The 14,617-nt window shown below is 39.5% G+C and overlaps 1 protein-coding gene across 1 annotated transcript; it reads right to left on the bottom strand.

The window, feature by feature from the left end:
- On the bottom strand, positions 1-14,289 carry LOC118752583 (pneumococcal serine-rich repeat protein-like). Its single transcript, XM_036487477.1, is given in 7 exon segments — positions 1-1,885; positions 1,956-2,737; positions 2,822-2,959; positions 3,400-3,545; positions 3,642-4,475; positions 10,571-11,600; positions 11,602-14,289. Coding segments are annotated over 7 exon segments (5,943 nt in total). The 5' UTR covers positions 14,188-14,289; the 3' UTR covers positions 1-1,458.
- Between the last annotated feature and the right edge of the window lie 328 nt (positions 14,290-14,617).

Raw genomic sequence — 14,617 nt, 5'->3', positions numbered from 1 at the left:
TTTCTTTTAAACGCACACAACTGTTTGAAGATTCGGTTTTTGTTATTCGTTATAAATAGTTTTCACGATGCTGTTTCCAAGTAAATTAACGGGCATCAAAATTAATTTTTATTCACAAATTTGTAACGGAATGACGGTAAATAATGTTGTCAAAGTTGCGAAATAATATTAGTTTTATAGAGAGCATATTTTTAATGAATTTTCAGCTGGCATACAGTGGTTAAGACCATGTTGTTAACAATATTTTCTCGGCAACAATGTTGCTTGCAGCCGACGTTGTTAGATTATTAGTATTTCTTGCGAAATAACGCTATCAAGATTTGAAAAAATTTAAATATAAATCCTTCGCAACATTTCCGTGAAAACTAAATATTGCGCAGCGAATGTTAGTTTGGGCGACATGGTGCCGGAAATTATAATTCGGTTTAAATTTTTCGTGGTCGTAGTTTTTATAAGTTCATGTTGCACACAATTACGGCCAAAATATAGTACGAAATAAATGTTGCGTAACAATAGAGAAACATTTACAATGTCTCCAGCATATCGTCGGTGATAAATGACGTGTCATCTCTGTATCGCTTCTGTTAATCGTTCATCTTTTCAACGAACAGTTGACAGTTTACTAATAGACAGGGTACTAATTGACATAGGTGCCTGTCACACCATCATTACGGTTCGCCATCCAAATATAAGGATCTTGATATTTATTGAAGGTGTAGCATCAAATATTGATACATCGTGATACGGATAGTAAAATATCTAGGAATCCGGATCACAGATCGCGGATCGCGAAATAAATATTGAAGTTGTAGCATATTTAAAACGTGATCCATACATTTCGTGAGTACAACTTGTACTCTCATAATGCGAACATCGCAAACGTATTTGTTCTTGGCGCTTAAAATTTTTCAAAGTAAATTTAAAGCATTTAAATTAACATTGCAAATTTTTAAAGAATTATATATAATAATGCATTCCATTACCTGTAAATTATTGGTAAAAAATAATTTTTTTTTGCGCCATAATAAGCGTTCACCACAAGAACTATGCAAATACTGACGCGATAAATATTGAACGTTTAGCACACACTCACAATTCATCAATATTTTAAGATCCATCAATCGCGACCCGTATTGATCGTGTAACAGGCGCCATAGACCGTATTGCAGTATCACCGACAATATACGATCTAATCGAAAAGTGCCTGTGGGTTTAATTTTGCTAGGATGCACATTTTGCTTGAATTGAATTTTGGAAATCGATTAGCGAGTTGTTACAAAAAGGACCAGAGAAAAAGTTTAGAAACTTTTAAGCTTCCCATTAACGTTACTACGCAGATAATTTGTTTCTCTGTTCTAATATTTACATCATGAAAACCTCTATTACTTAAGTATACATTACATATGTAAATCCTAAACTCGTATTGCAACGAACGCCCTCAAGTCGAAAATAACCACTTCATTCCCCTTGCTGTTGTTGCTGTCCCAGCTCGGCTAATGGCTGTTGATAGTTGCATACAATTTTGGCCGCATCATTCATCATTTTTGCTGTTGAACGCACCAAGAACATCAAATGGCATTCATCGTAGACAGTTAGCTCGACACGCGTACGCACTAGACCGTGTAGAACCGTGGCACGTTCTAGATCCAACCAACGTTGCAATGCAAGTTCACGTTCTTTAGTCGTACCTGAAAGCACCACATCTGATGGACCCCAAAGCACAAATTCCAGTACCGATTTGGATTTTGATAGCGATTCGGCGCGTTCTTGCAACAATATATCGGCAACAATGGGCGTAACCTTAGTTGGCGGCAGCAGTTCGGTGAGCGCGATGTGTGCGCATTTGCAGAGTGTACCCATGGGTTCGTCCTCGTCATTGTTGTTGCTGTAAATACAAAATTAATTCAGGCAAATGTTTACCAACATCAGTGCTCTACTAAAAATGTATTACTCACCCTTGTAACACGCAGAGACGTGCCTGCGCATCCTTATTCTCCACATCCTTGGATAGAACTACATTCGATAAGCTCAGCGGCATCTCCTCGATCGCTTTGGCCTGCAAATTCTTCATGCCATTCACCAGCTGCAGCATTATAAAAGCCACTTCACGTGTCATGACATCGTCGAATGCTGGCATGCCCAGCATTGTAGCGTTATCCCCGGCTGCCTCCAACGAACTGCTACCACACTTCTCTAACGAGGACTCCTCGTTCAAAGTGCTCAGATTTTGCACAGATACCACATTCCGTAAGGTATTTATGGTAGCGCTATCCTTCAATCCACTAGCAGCCAAATTCGGTATGGAACCACGGAAATTGAAGTTGCTTTTGTCCAACACCTGCGATTTGCCTTTGAGTATGGCGCCGATCGATTGTAGCGTGTCCAATTGTAAGCGTGGCAGTACCGAAATCGTAGCCTGTAACAAGGTCACAGCTGTCGAGGGCATCAGCGGCAAGTGATAGCTGGGCACCAAATCACAGAATTCCGTAATTGGATTAAGTACACCACAGACGCCACCCGATAGCTGATTCAATTCACCGCCAACACCTGAAAGCTGATTACAGTCTGCCGAAAGCGCCAAGGTGACGGGCGCTGTGGTCCAGAGTGCCGCATGGAAGGCTTTCTTGCCGACAACAAATGCTTGCGCGCCATCCAGTATGGTGAAATCCTCAAAGCGTAAATTAATGGCATTGGCTAGGGGACGCAGTGCGGGTGGAATGACGGGTGTCTGTTGGAGCTGTATGTGGGAAGATCAGAATTACATGCGTATTTATAAACTGTATTGATTTCGGGCATTAAGACACATTGGTCCGCTACATACCTGATCGAGCACCTGTGCTAAGGCTTCGTGATTTGCCACGACCACTGCGGTGTAATTGTCCTCTATGGTTTTGTGTACAACACTGCGACCTTTGCGCATGCGCAAACGATTTGTAGCCTTTGCACGATGTTTGATGGCCTGCAAAAGGTTTGAACAGTAGGATGTATAAGTACATACATATTATATGTTTGTATATGGGACATTCCATACAATATTTACACCTCAATATTTTTTTGGGGTGCAATTTATTTTTTTACATTCGTTAAACAGTGCTTGATTAATGCGAATATTTACGATAAATGAGTGACATGTGCCACTGCTCAGTAATAAGAGTTGCCTACCTAGATTTTCCGGTACCAATTGTGGATTGGTAACAAAAAATCATAATACATAAGTCGATTTTCCACAGAAAATTTGGGTATTAATCAACCTAAACCGCCATATAACTAAAAAGCATGCAATTTTTTGAATTGTGTCGGTAATGCAGGGCGGCATCGATATGTATGTACTTAAATAAAAATATATTTTATCACCGATATCATTACATTTCTATGTGTATATAGCAAACTTTCACTTACCGATGGTATGCCCCATACACTGTCATTAATATCGGTAGCTACATCACCGCCTGCCTCGCTGCCATAATAACTGTACGGCGCATAGATTTCGAATTCGCCCACCTCACTGCCACAATATGAAGCCGAAATAATGCGTGGAATGTTGGCTGCGCGGAAAGCGAAGGAAAATGAGGCAGTAAGTAGGCAGTTAAAATAACAGTAAACGTAAATATGTAAATTGAACTTGAAAATGTCAAATTTACCTAAACTGTTGTTCAACCCAAAGTTACGGCCGGGGCCATATTCGCTGCGTGTATAGCTCGCCACCGACATTGTGTCTGAGTACAGGTTGCTATTGTTGTTATTGTTCCGACGTGGCGGCAGCAAACGTTGGCCGGGCGACAAATCGACGGAGCGCGTCGGCGGCAACGGTGGCGAAGATGGACTCTTGACCATTTCATACATATTCTCGTAGTCGCGCTTGTCCTTCAAGTAGCTGTCGATTGTACTGTTAATTTTACGTACCGAATCCTTCAAGCTGGTTGGGCGCCCGTCATTGTGATGGTTGAGGGATGCAGCGGCACCATTCATTGCTGTTGTGTTGTTACTCAGTGCATTGTTGGCTGCGCGATTTTCAAAAATTTCCAATTTATTGGCGATTGCAATTTTTGGGTCACTTTTGCGACGTTCAAATGTACTCGTACGGCTACCGGTCGGTGGTTTGCCATCGCCCGCTGGCGTTGTGGGCGTGACAGCTCTATCGGCCGGTGAGAGTTGTGGACTCAATGTGGGTAAATTGTTTGCGTTTGAATTTCTCTTGCCGCTGTTGCTGTTGTTAATGTTGTTGACGACGGTATTGATTGCGGTTGCACCATTGGGATTGGTTGAAGTATGCTTGTGGTTGTTGTTGCTAGTGTTCGAGCTGTTGTGTTCGAACGATACATTATCACCGTTTGACGAGCAAATCGAGATAGTATCGGCGTTCTCACTACGTGCTCCGGCGTGTCGTTTACGTGCCAATTCCAATTGTGCTTCACGCTCCCGCATGCTAGCCGTACGTTCGGGCTTGCGCGGTGCAATCGATGAGCGAATTTCGCCTGCAAATATCAAAAAAATAACGTAGTATATTGATGAAATTGAATAATTTTTAAATTTGAGTAAATTTAAACCTTTTAGCTAAATGCGTTTAAAACGAACTATTTAATTAAAAAAAAAAACAATTCGAGGGCACATTTCATTTAATTGGCTACTTTTGGATAACAGCTATAAATTGCTTTTACTTCTTGTGGTGGTAACCTTTATCTGATCACTACTGTATGACGTACATAAGTTATCTTCCATTGGGTGGGGGTCAAGGCTGTTGGTATTGCTCCATACGTGGACAAACTTTACCCCATACTAGTGGGGGTAAATAAAATATTAAATTTTTTTAAAACTGTTGATTATATAGAAAAACGTTATATGAACAGATTAAAGGAATTGTAATTTTTAATTTTTTTAAATTTGTTTGAGCAAAATCGGACTAGTGGTTCTCGAGTTATGTCAAAAAAAGACCACCAAAGGTGACAATTTCCCCTATATGATAGTTATATATATATCTCGATTCCTAGACGTGACCCAGCGAAACACCGGGACACGTATAACTTGTTTTTGACCGATATAACATTTCCCGTTGGTTTCTCCCATCCCGACTTTGACTGTCGCATAGTGTTATAAGCAATTATTTTATATCCAGGGTTTCAGGCTAAAATCCTTTAAAGTATTTTTGAGTTATTGATATTGATACAGACGACAAACCTTGTTGCCAACATGAAACAAAATTAAAATTACTTTAATTTTTGCAAACCAACACCCAAACTTTGACTATGAAAATTGCAAATAATGCAGATTTTATGTATTTACATATATACGTACATATATGCCTTACATTTTTCTTATATTTTTAATAAAAAGATAAATAGTTCAGTTTCAGAGCTCGAAATTAACAAGAAATTAAAAATTTTTCAACTCGATTTTTTAGAAAAATTTTGAGTATGCAGTTATACCTATTAAATTTTAGTACAATAAAGTGCAAGTTTCAAGTTGCAAAAATTTACAGTTGGTTGAACAAAAATTTGGTACGAAAAACAGACGGTATACAAAATAAACTTTTACAAGCTTTTGCTTAGAATTGAAAGCCTCTTAGTGATAACGAATCGGTATCAATGAGTATAATGAGACAGTCAAACCCTTTCTATGCGAGGTGTCTATTAGTTTACGGAATGACAATGTACTCGTATAAAGAATTTAAAAGATTTAAATAACGTAGCATCTTTAATCTAGACACTTTGGTCATTGTTGAAATAGAATTAATAAAAAAAAAGATTTTATGGCTCTTTCATGGTAAATTATTCAAAAAAGTTCCAAGCTAAACTTCTTTTAAATGATTTGCTCTACATTTCACAACATAGCACATACTTATTTAACACATTTTTTTTTTGTATTGATTCGATATTTAATTTATTTAAAAAATAACAATGTAGCTTTTTGTTAACGACTTATTAGTAAATACCCATTGTGCCCATTGAGCACAATGCAAAAGAAAGCGCGTAGAGAACAAAATATAACATGTACATTAGAGTGGTCCAAAAACAGTAAAAAAATATAAAATAATCAAAATTTTAACAGGAGAAAAATTATAAAAACTAACAGGATCTGTGCTAAAGTCTTGCAGTTTTGCTAATGCTTGTTCTTTTACAAACAAATCAAGTTACTAATGAAACAAATCGATGGATAAATAAAGAACGAGTGGTCAAATGGAAATGCGCAAAGGTTTTTTGTATGAAAAATGAGCAGGAAATACTGTTACTCATACGCCATGTATGCACGCTTTAATGCTCATATTTCATAAAAAAAAATCGTTACGCATTTTCATTTCACTACTCACTCATTACTACTACTATGTATGTATGTATATTAGTATGTTTATTTGCATAGCTGATTTCATTAACCTTGTCTTAACGGCACAAAGCCAAATGCCACAGCTGGCAAGTACATCATTTACGACATGTACTCCCAGTGGCACAGTGTTGGCCAAGAATCATTAAACTTGAATTAGCCAAGTTGCTGCAGAAACACGAAGCACACTCTGACAGCAGCAGCAACCGTACCGGTAAAATAGAATGCCGGACAAGTTAAGTAAAAAAATACATACATACAAATACATAAATAAGACTCAAACCAACTATTCGACCAGCAAACAAGTCAAACGGCATAATTGCAATTGTGACCCAAATCCGAACCAAACAAGTACGGATGCGAGCTTTGGCTCACAAACACTCGCAAATTTATTCATGCACCTACATACATACATACATACATACATACTACTTATGCAACAGTTGGTAATAGCAAGAATATAACAAATTATGTTGCGGTAGCAAAACGATTGAGAATATGGGGGGATTAAGATGCGCTATAGGATTTGTTGATGTAGTAAGCTTCTGACCAACTGAATGGGCGACTCGACGACTTGATTGTTCGACCGCAACATTGGCGGTAAATGGAAGCGGCACTCAGAGGTCGAGTGCTGCACAGGTGTGCGAGCTTAAGCATGCACAAATTTGTGGCTAAATGTATGTATGTTTAGTTATATATGTACATATGTTCATATGTATGTATGTACATTAGGATGCCTCAGAAAAGCGATATAATTTTATTTTCTTCACGTTGTTACTACTTAAGTTTACCAGTACCAGTTGCCAGTACCACTTAGTTTATAGCTTTTCTTCCAGAAAACTCCTAAGCGTTTTTTTTGAACAGGATGGACACCGAAAAATTATCGGTTAGATCTGAGATAATTAACCGACTTCCAAAAAAGGGGGAGGTTATCAGTTCGTCGGAATATTTTTTTTTTTGGTTTTTTTGTTTTTTGTTTTTTATCTATGTTACCGCATAACTTTGGACCACGTCAACCGATTTCGAATATACATACATTTGCAGTAAAAATTTGCACATCAGCTTGCTCCATTCTAACTTAAAGAACAACTTTTGATATGTGCGTAATCATAGATACTTTCAAGTGCATATACATATACATTCATTTGTATGAAGTATGGACCCTGCAGGGAAACCCCGAACTGGTGAACCAAATTTGTATTTCCGTACTAGATCTTTATCCCCACCAGTCCAAAATCGGCGAAAAGTGGTACTTTTAAAAACTAATTTTTTCAGTTTTTTTCACTAGAAATCTATATCTAAAGTGACGAATTTAGAAATGGTTCGGAACTATAGAAAACGGGATGCAGAACGAACTAGATCTTATTTGTCGAATTTAGAACTAGTTCGAAACTATCGAATAAGGGATGCAGCGGGGGGCTTGTTTAGTTTACATAGATATGTGTTCGGCGGCTTTTTCGTTCAAATACGCTTCTATTCTGTGCTTCGCACATGCTTTTTCATAGCTTGGTAATACAAAACTAAAATTTGTGTTAACATTTCAACATCTTGAGACCGTCTGGAATCTAAGAAATAACAGCGAGCACCTCTGCAAAGTCAGCTACAGCTAAAGGTTTGTAAACGTACATTTCTTACAATCATTCAAACAAATTTAATTTCAAATTGAAAACACATTTCTTCCAAAATAACTTAAAATCGCACACACGGAAGAACCAAAAAGATTGAAAAATCATGATACTTTTTTCTTTCGTCTGTCGATTTTAGAGCTGGTTCGGAACTATAGAATTTAGGACTAGTTCGGAACTTTCGAAAAAGGGATGCAGCGAGGGGCAATTGACACTTCCTAGGACATCGCCATGTTAAATACGCCAGTTGCTTGCATGCAAAAGAGATTTATCGCGAACCAGTACTGGGTCTAAATGTACTAGAAGCGCCCCAGTTCAGAACTAGAGATTTTCCCCACAGGGGGAGTATACAAAAGAACCAAAATTTGTATGCGCGTGTTAGCTTTAGCATGTATGTACACTTAACCCAGTTAATCCAACAGTCAGCCACACGTTTTACAGTTATATTTGATGGAAATAAGCGGTTATACATACATACATTGGTAATTTTTTTTTTTTATCAACTAGCATTTATTATTGATGCTCCTGAATAAGTAAGAGGCATGACATTCTTGCCGCATTTCATTCGTTTTACGTATTTTTGGATGATTACGACTTCAATGATCGATCCATGCTTATTCATTGTTTGTATGTATGGTACCTCTATGAAAACATATACAATGTACATACATACGTACAGAAGATTTTTATTCTCCTTTTCACATATCGAATCGCATACCTACTGGTTTTCTTTTCGTTGCTACTTCTTGTTATTTTCACCAGTTATATATATATATATATAGGTAAATGGGTCGCTGACGAGGTGCGGTGACCGTGCCGTTGGTACATTACTTCACATGAATTTGAATTGGGATGGCCATAGTAAGTGCTTTTTACTTTTATCATCTTGAAGGTCGTACGTCTTTGAGCTACTCACTTAGGTATCTAGATATTGAGCTTTTGGAACGTGACATGTTTTTTCGGAATAGATTTACTTTAGTGGCGGCTGGCTTCGCATTGTTTGACTGTACGCCCATCGGCTTTGGTATGCCAAGGAGTGGACGTTTTTGCCAATGATAAGTTAAGAATGCTGAGCACAGTTATAGCTAAATATTCTTAATTTCAAGTGGCATGATTGATTCGATGTGCTATTTTAACTTTTATTTTTGTATTCCTTTGCAACGGGTAGTGGAGTGGAACATGCATTTTTGGCATTTAAAAAGTGGACATAAATATTTGACCATTTAAAAACTGGACATATATGTTTGGTAATCTAATAACTGGAAATAACTATTTAGCCATTCAAATATAAACTTGAAACTTTCGAAAACAAAACATAAATTTTATAATAATAACGGATAATAACTCTACATATATTTTAGATATGTAAAAACTGGACATAATTATTGGGTCATTTGAAAACTGGACATAAATTTTGGGCACTTCTTGAAAAAATGTTGTCATTTGAAAAATGGACATAACTTTCGGGTATTTAAAAACTAGCCATCGATTTTTGGTGATTTAAAAACTGAACATAAATATTTATGTATAAAAACTGAACATCGATTTTTGGGAACTTAAAACTTAACCAAATTCTGAACATGAATTGTTGGTATTTAAACTTTGTTAAAAGCTTTGGGTCATTTACAAAATAGGCATACATTTCAGGCATTTAAAAACTCGGCCCGATTACTTTGTTATATGTGGACATTAATTTTTGGTAATTTAAAAACTTTATGAAAAAAAGCATACGTTTTAAAAATGGTCAAACATTTTTGGTATTTTAAAAACTCAATTACATGTATATATACTTAGTTATCTTTCGTTTGCAATGCAATTTCTGAAAAAGGCGATGATAGATTTTCTTCAAAGTCTCGGAGAATGTTACTAGTGGACGAAATTCTTAAATTATTTTACCTTTACTGTTCAATGTTAATTACTTTTGAGTTCAAGAAGAATTTTCTTCAGTAAAACTTTGTCACATGCGACATTTGCCAACAATTTTGCGTTGTATGAGATACGAAATAATGTGATAAAAATTAGTATTAAATTAAAGATACTTTTTACCCAATATCCTGAAAATTAAAGGATATACATATACAAAAATCAATATCGACATTTGACTGCATTATTAACTGAATTTGTACAAAATTACTGATACAATTTTAGTCTATATCTCGAAAACTAAAGGGGATATACAGAAACTGATGGGACCACTTTCTACATTTCAAAAGTCGTTGCTACTTTTTGTATGCCCATATTTTTGTATATACATATGACATTATCCAACTTTTCATTATCTAGTTTTGTCATAATTATGAATGGCTTATCCATAGTTCATTTCCACCAAACCTTAACTCCAGTTTAAGCCTATTTGAAAAAGGAGATTACACTTCGAAGGGCCTAAATAATTGCTCATATTAAGTACAAGAAAACGAAGGTTAAAAAGAAAATGGTAAGAAACAAACCTTGTCGATCAGCCCATGTAAAACTTCTTGAACTTATCTCAGCTCTTAACTGCTTTTGTGGAAATGGACAATTAGGTTTTTATTTTCTGTGTTAACAACCTACCACGTTTCGCTTTAGCCATGACTCTCGAAGAGCCTTAACATAATTGTAAAACACATTACAAGCAAACTGGCAGCACTTACCTAAATTGGCATAAACATTGTCCGACTTGCATTTCATAGAGCCACCTGCCTCGCTCGCAGTGATTGCGCCAGCCTTCCGACCGTTGGGTGCATCTGTCACCGTCATCGATATGGCATTCAGTCCAATGATTGCCTGCTTCCGGCGCAGTTCTGCACTCTTTGGTGGCGGCGGACGTGCCGGCTTGTTTAGCTCGTGCGAACGTTGTGCGTCTATGTTGCGCAGTGGCGGTGCCGGTGGCTTAGCCGTCACCACGGCCACCGTTTGGACTGCTACCGCATCATTGGTCTTCGTTATGTCTTTGACCACTTCCACTGCTGTCGGATTAATGTCGATCGGATGGATGATCACTAAGCGTGGCTTACCCACGACACCCGCCTCCTCACCCGTACAAATCTCCGAGTAAATGCTGTCCTTCTTGTGCAGATTGTCTGTCGTTTTGCTGGCACCCATGCGCAAAAATTTCTTGATCGAAAATTTCGTTTTGGTCTTTTGTGGCGGCGTTTGCTGCTGTTGCTGTTGCTGTTGCTGTTGCTGAGGCGTCAACTTTTTGTCACTTGTCGGCGGCAATGTTGGCAGATTCACCGTCGTATTTGTGTGTGTCAGATCGGTCAGACACTCCTCGGATAATGACAGGTTCTTGTGATTCTTTGGCAATGGCTCTGGTGTGAGCGACTGCTTGAGGCTAAGCGATGATGTGGCCGTTTGTAGCTGCATGTTCTTTAGCGCATTGCTGCGTTGCGTAACGAATGTATTGAGGCTGCGGAACTTGGGATTGACAGTGGCGCGTTCACGTTTATCCTTCTCCCGTATCACTGGCGAAGAGGCGTTTTTGGCATTGTTCGGATTAATGTTGTGTGTAGCGTTCGTTGCAGTCAGTGTTGCCCTGCGCGTGTAAACGCCTGCTGAGTTCGATACTGCTGCGGCGATGATGGGGCAGCCTGTGGTGGTTTTGCTTGCAGCTGATGTAGGTGTTTGTTCACTGGATGACTGACAACTCGCGGTGGCAGACTTTTCAGTTTCGGCGCGATCGTTTGTTTTTTTTCACATCAACGCTACAATCGTTATTTGATTTGGACTCTTTTTGAGTTTGAGCGGAAGGCGACGGTGCTGACTGTTGTTCTGCGCTTGCGACCTTTTTAGAAATCGTTTCTTCCACTGGCACATCGTTGGATGAGCCGCGTGTCTGATTAAATTCTAGTGCAACATTGTAGTCACGTTCGGGTGTTGGTGGTGCGCTCGTTTTCTGTTCGGGCGGTGGATTTGGCGCTCTGCCCTTTTTTAGCTTGGCATCATCTTTCAATGCGTCTGGCGTCACTGAGCTTAAGTTCAGGTTTTCGTTAGATTTCGACATGACCATGTGTAATTGATTGATGACCTGCTGCTCGGCACTTGTAGGAGTGCGTTTGCCAACAAATGCCTTGAGCGGCGTACAGGTTGGTGACACCACCGGTTTTGCTGGCAGATCAGGTTTCTTCAACAAAATGGGCGGATGCTGTTTCTGCAGTCCGTGTAGAAATGAGGGACGCGCATCAATTATTTTCGTGGGTGGTGGCGATTTAGGCAATGCAGGTAGTGGTTGTGGTTGCTGCTGTGGCTGTGACTGTTGCTGAGTCGTATTTGTCTCTTTGTTTTCCAAACTGCCATCTGGATCCGCGCTACCATCCGGCTCACCATGCAATTCTCTGCTCTTATCTAAAATAAATGCAGTCTTCGCTGTAGCCACTGTAGCAGCTTTTGGTTTTGTTGTGTTGGTTTGATTGGCCACTTGTATATCCTCATAGTCTGAGTTATTGGTGCTAACACTCAGCTTCTTCTCAACACGCACGCGTTCTTTTTCGGCGCCGCAATTCTTGTATTCATTGCCAATGCTGATGCCTATGCCAGAGTCCGATTCGCTGCGAATCATATTGTACGAGGTTTCCTCATCACTGCTGCCATCAAAACTGCTGCCCGTCGAGTCGAGCGCGTCGTCCGAGCTACACTTGGTCACAATAATGCCATCAGATGTTATTTTGCTGGTCATAAAGTTGCCTTCGTGCAGATTATACGAGGCAGCACGCGTCTTCGACGACAGCAGCATGTCCGTTATGTACTGGGAGCTGGTGAAGATGGAAGAATCATTGTTGCTAGTTGCACTCTTATTGCACTTATTCTCCGCTGCTGGCACTGTGGTCGTAGATCCAATAATGGCCACAGCTGGTTTATCTTGTACATCACATTTGCCGTCTGGCAGATTCTCGTAGCTTATTTGCGTTTCGACAACATCGTAGTACGCCGATATGCCATTCTCGTTGTCCGAACAATTGCTATCGCTGTCCGAGTATTTATGGAAGACACTTATTTTGGGTTTGGCATGATCCTTTGTAATAGGTGGATTGCGTGCGATCGGCTTCTTAAGCTCAGGAAATGGTTTATTCTCCATAGTATCGCTCAAGCTGCTAATCTCGAATTTAATCTTCGACGTTGTGGTAGCTGTCGTTACTGTGCTTATACCATTTGTGTTGTTGTTTGTGCTATTGTTGCTGTTGCTGTTGTTCGCAGTGTTGGTGCTCACCTCCTTTTCGCTTGCCAGTTTCTTGCATTCGCTCTGCTTCTTTTCGAGTGTCTCGGAGATTTCGTCCAGCAGCGATTTTTCCATGGCCCGTTCGATGGGCGGACTATTCTTGCCATCGCTATCGCTCGATGCCAATGCTTCTTGTTTCGCTTGTCCGCTCAACAAACTGCTTGCGCTGGAAGCCATGTAAGACGTTACTGTTTTCGTTGCTGTTGCTGTTGCTGCAGCTGCAGTTGTTATCTTTGTTGCGGTCGTCGTCGTTGGAGATGCCGATGCCGATGCCGATGCTGTTGCAGTCGCTGGCTTCTTCATTGACTTAACAATCGTCGCACAGTGCTTTACCACCGCCGGTTCGCTTGGTTCATTTACTTTCGTCTCAAATTTGGCCTTCACTGTTGTGGCGGTAATCGAAGGCGCTGTCTTGGCGGAATCAGTTGTGGCTGTGGCTCCAAATGGCATTACATTTATCTTGAGTGTTTGCTTTTTACCCTCCTTGTCGACTTGTGGTGCACCAAGCTTTAGCGCGGCAAACGAACGCTTAATGTTTTCCTGTGGATCGCCCAGCAAGTTGCCATTGTTCATATTGAAGTCGGTGTTGGCGCGAGTGATGCGCTTCAGCTCGAGTGTCTCCTCATCGTCGGTGCTGGTGGCGGCATTGTCGTCGCGTTCATTGCCGATATTCATGAAATCATGATCATCATCGTCATCGGAATCATTGTCGGACCATTCGCCACCGACGCCGATGACTTCTGAGATATTTTTCGGAAAGGATACCTTATGCGATTTACCTTTGCTGGTTTTCGATTTAAGCGAGGCAAAGGACTTTTTCATGATGCTCTTTGCAGGTGATTTATATTTGTTTGGGTAATCAGTCTTTTTGCTGTCCAAATCGTTTTTGGACATTAAATTAGAGGCGAACTTCGTTCTATCCATGGCGCTAGAGTATTTAGATGTGTATGTGGAATTACCGGGCTTGTGCTCGTCTTTGGATTTAAAGCAGTTAGAACAGAGGTCTTTCTTCCACGCGTTCTGCGTGAAGTGTGGACATATCGAAGAGGACATGTTGTGGTTGAGGATGACGCTATTCGTTTGTGTGTGTGGATGTATGGACGTGCTACGCGAGGAGGTGGTACTTAAGACAGTGAAAACGGTGTGGCCATAGTCTGAAATTAGCAAAGAAATAAAAGTTTCTTGTTTAAATATTTAATACAATTGCAGTTGTAAGTTAAAGTATAAACGTTTCAAAAGTAGGGAATTAATTCTTATATATTTAGTAGATAAATTTAAATTTTTTTCTGAAAATCTATAGTTAACTTCCGAAAGGTTTGGACGCTCTTTAATTGCTTAACTGGATATATGTTTCAGTCAAGTTGGATTGAAACATTGATCTCTCTAATGATTGACTATCAAAATCTATCGTCGTTAAAATTCGTAAATTGAATATGTATTTGCAAATGTATGCGATTTCTAAATTATCGAATTGAAAATTCTC

This window comes from Rhagoletis pomonella, unplaced genomic scaffold (genome assembly GCF_013731165.1).
Source record: "Rhagoletis pomonella isolate Grant_MI unplaced genomic scaffold, Rhpom_1.0 Rhpom_scaffold_01670, whole genome shotgun sequence".
NCBI classification, from domain to species: domain Eukaryota; kingdom Metazoa; phylum Arthropoda; class Insecta; order Diptera; family Tephritidae; genus Rhagoletis; species Rhagoletis pomonella.
The sequence above is the reverse complement of the archived record's forward strand: the minus strand, read 5'-3'. Positions and strand labels throughout refer to the sequence as shown.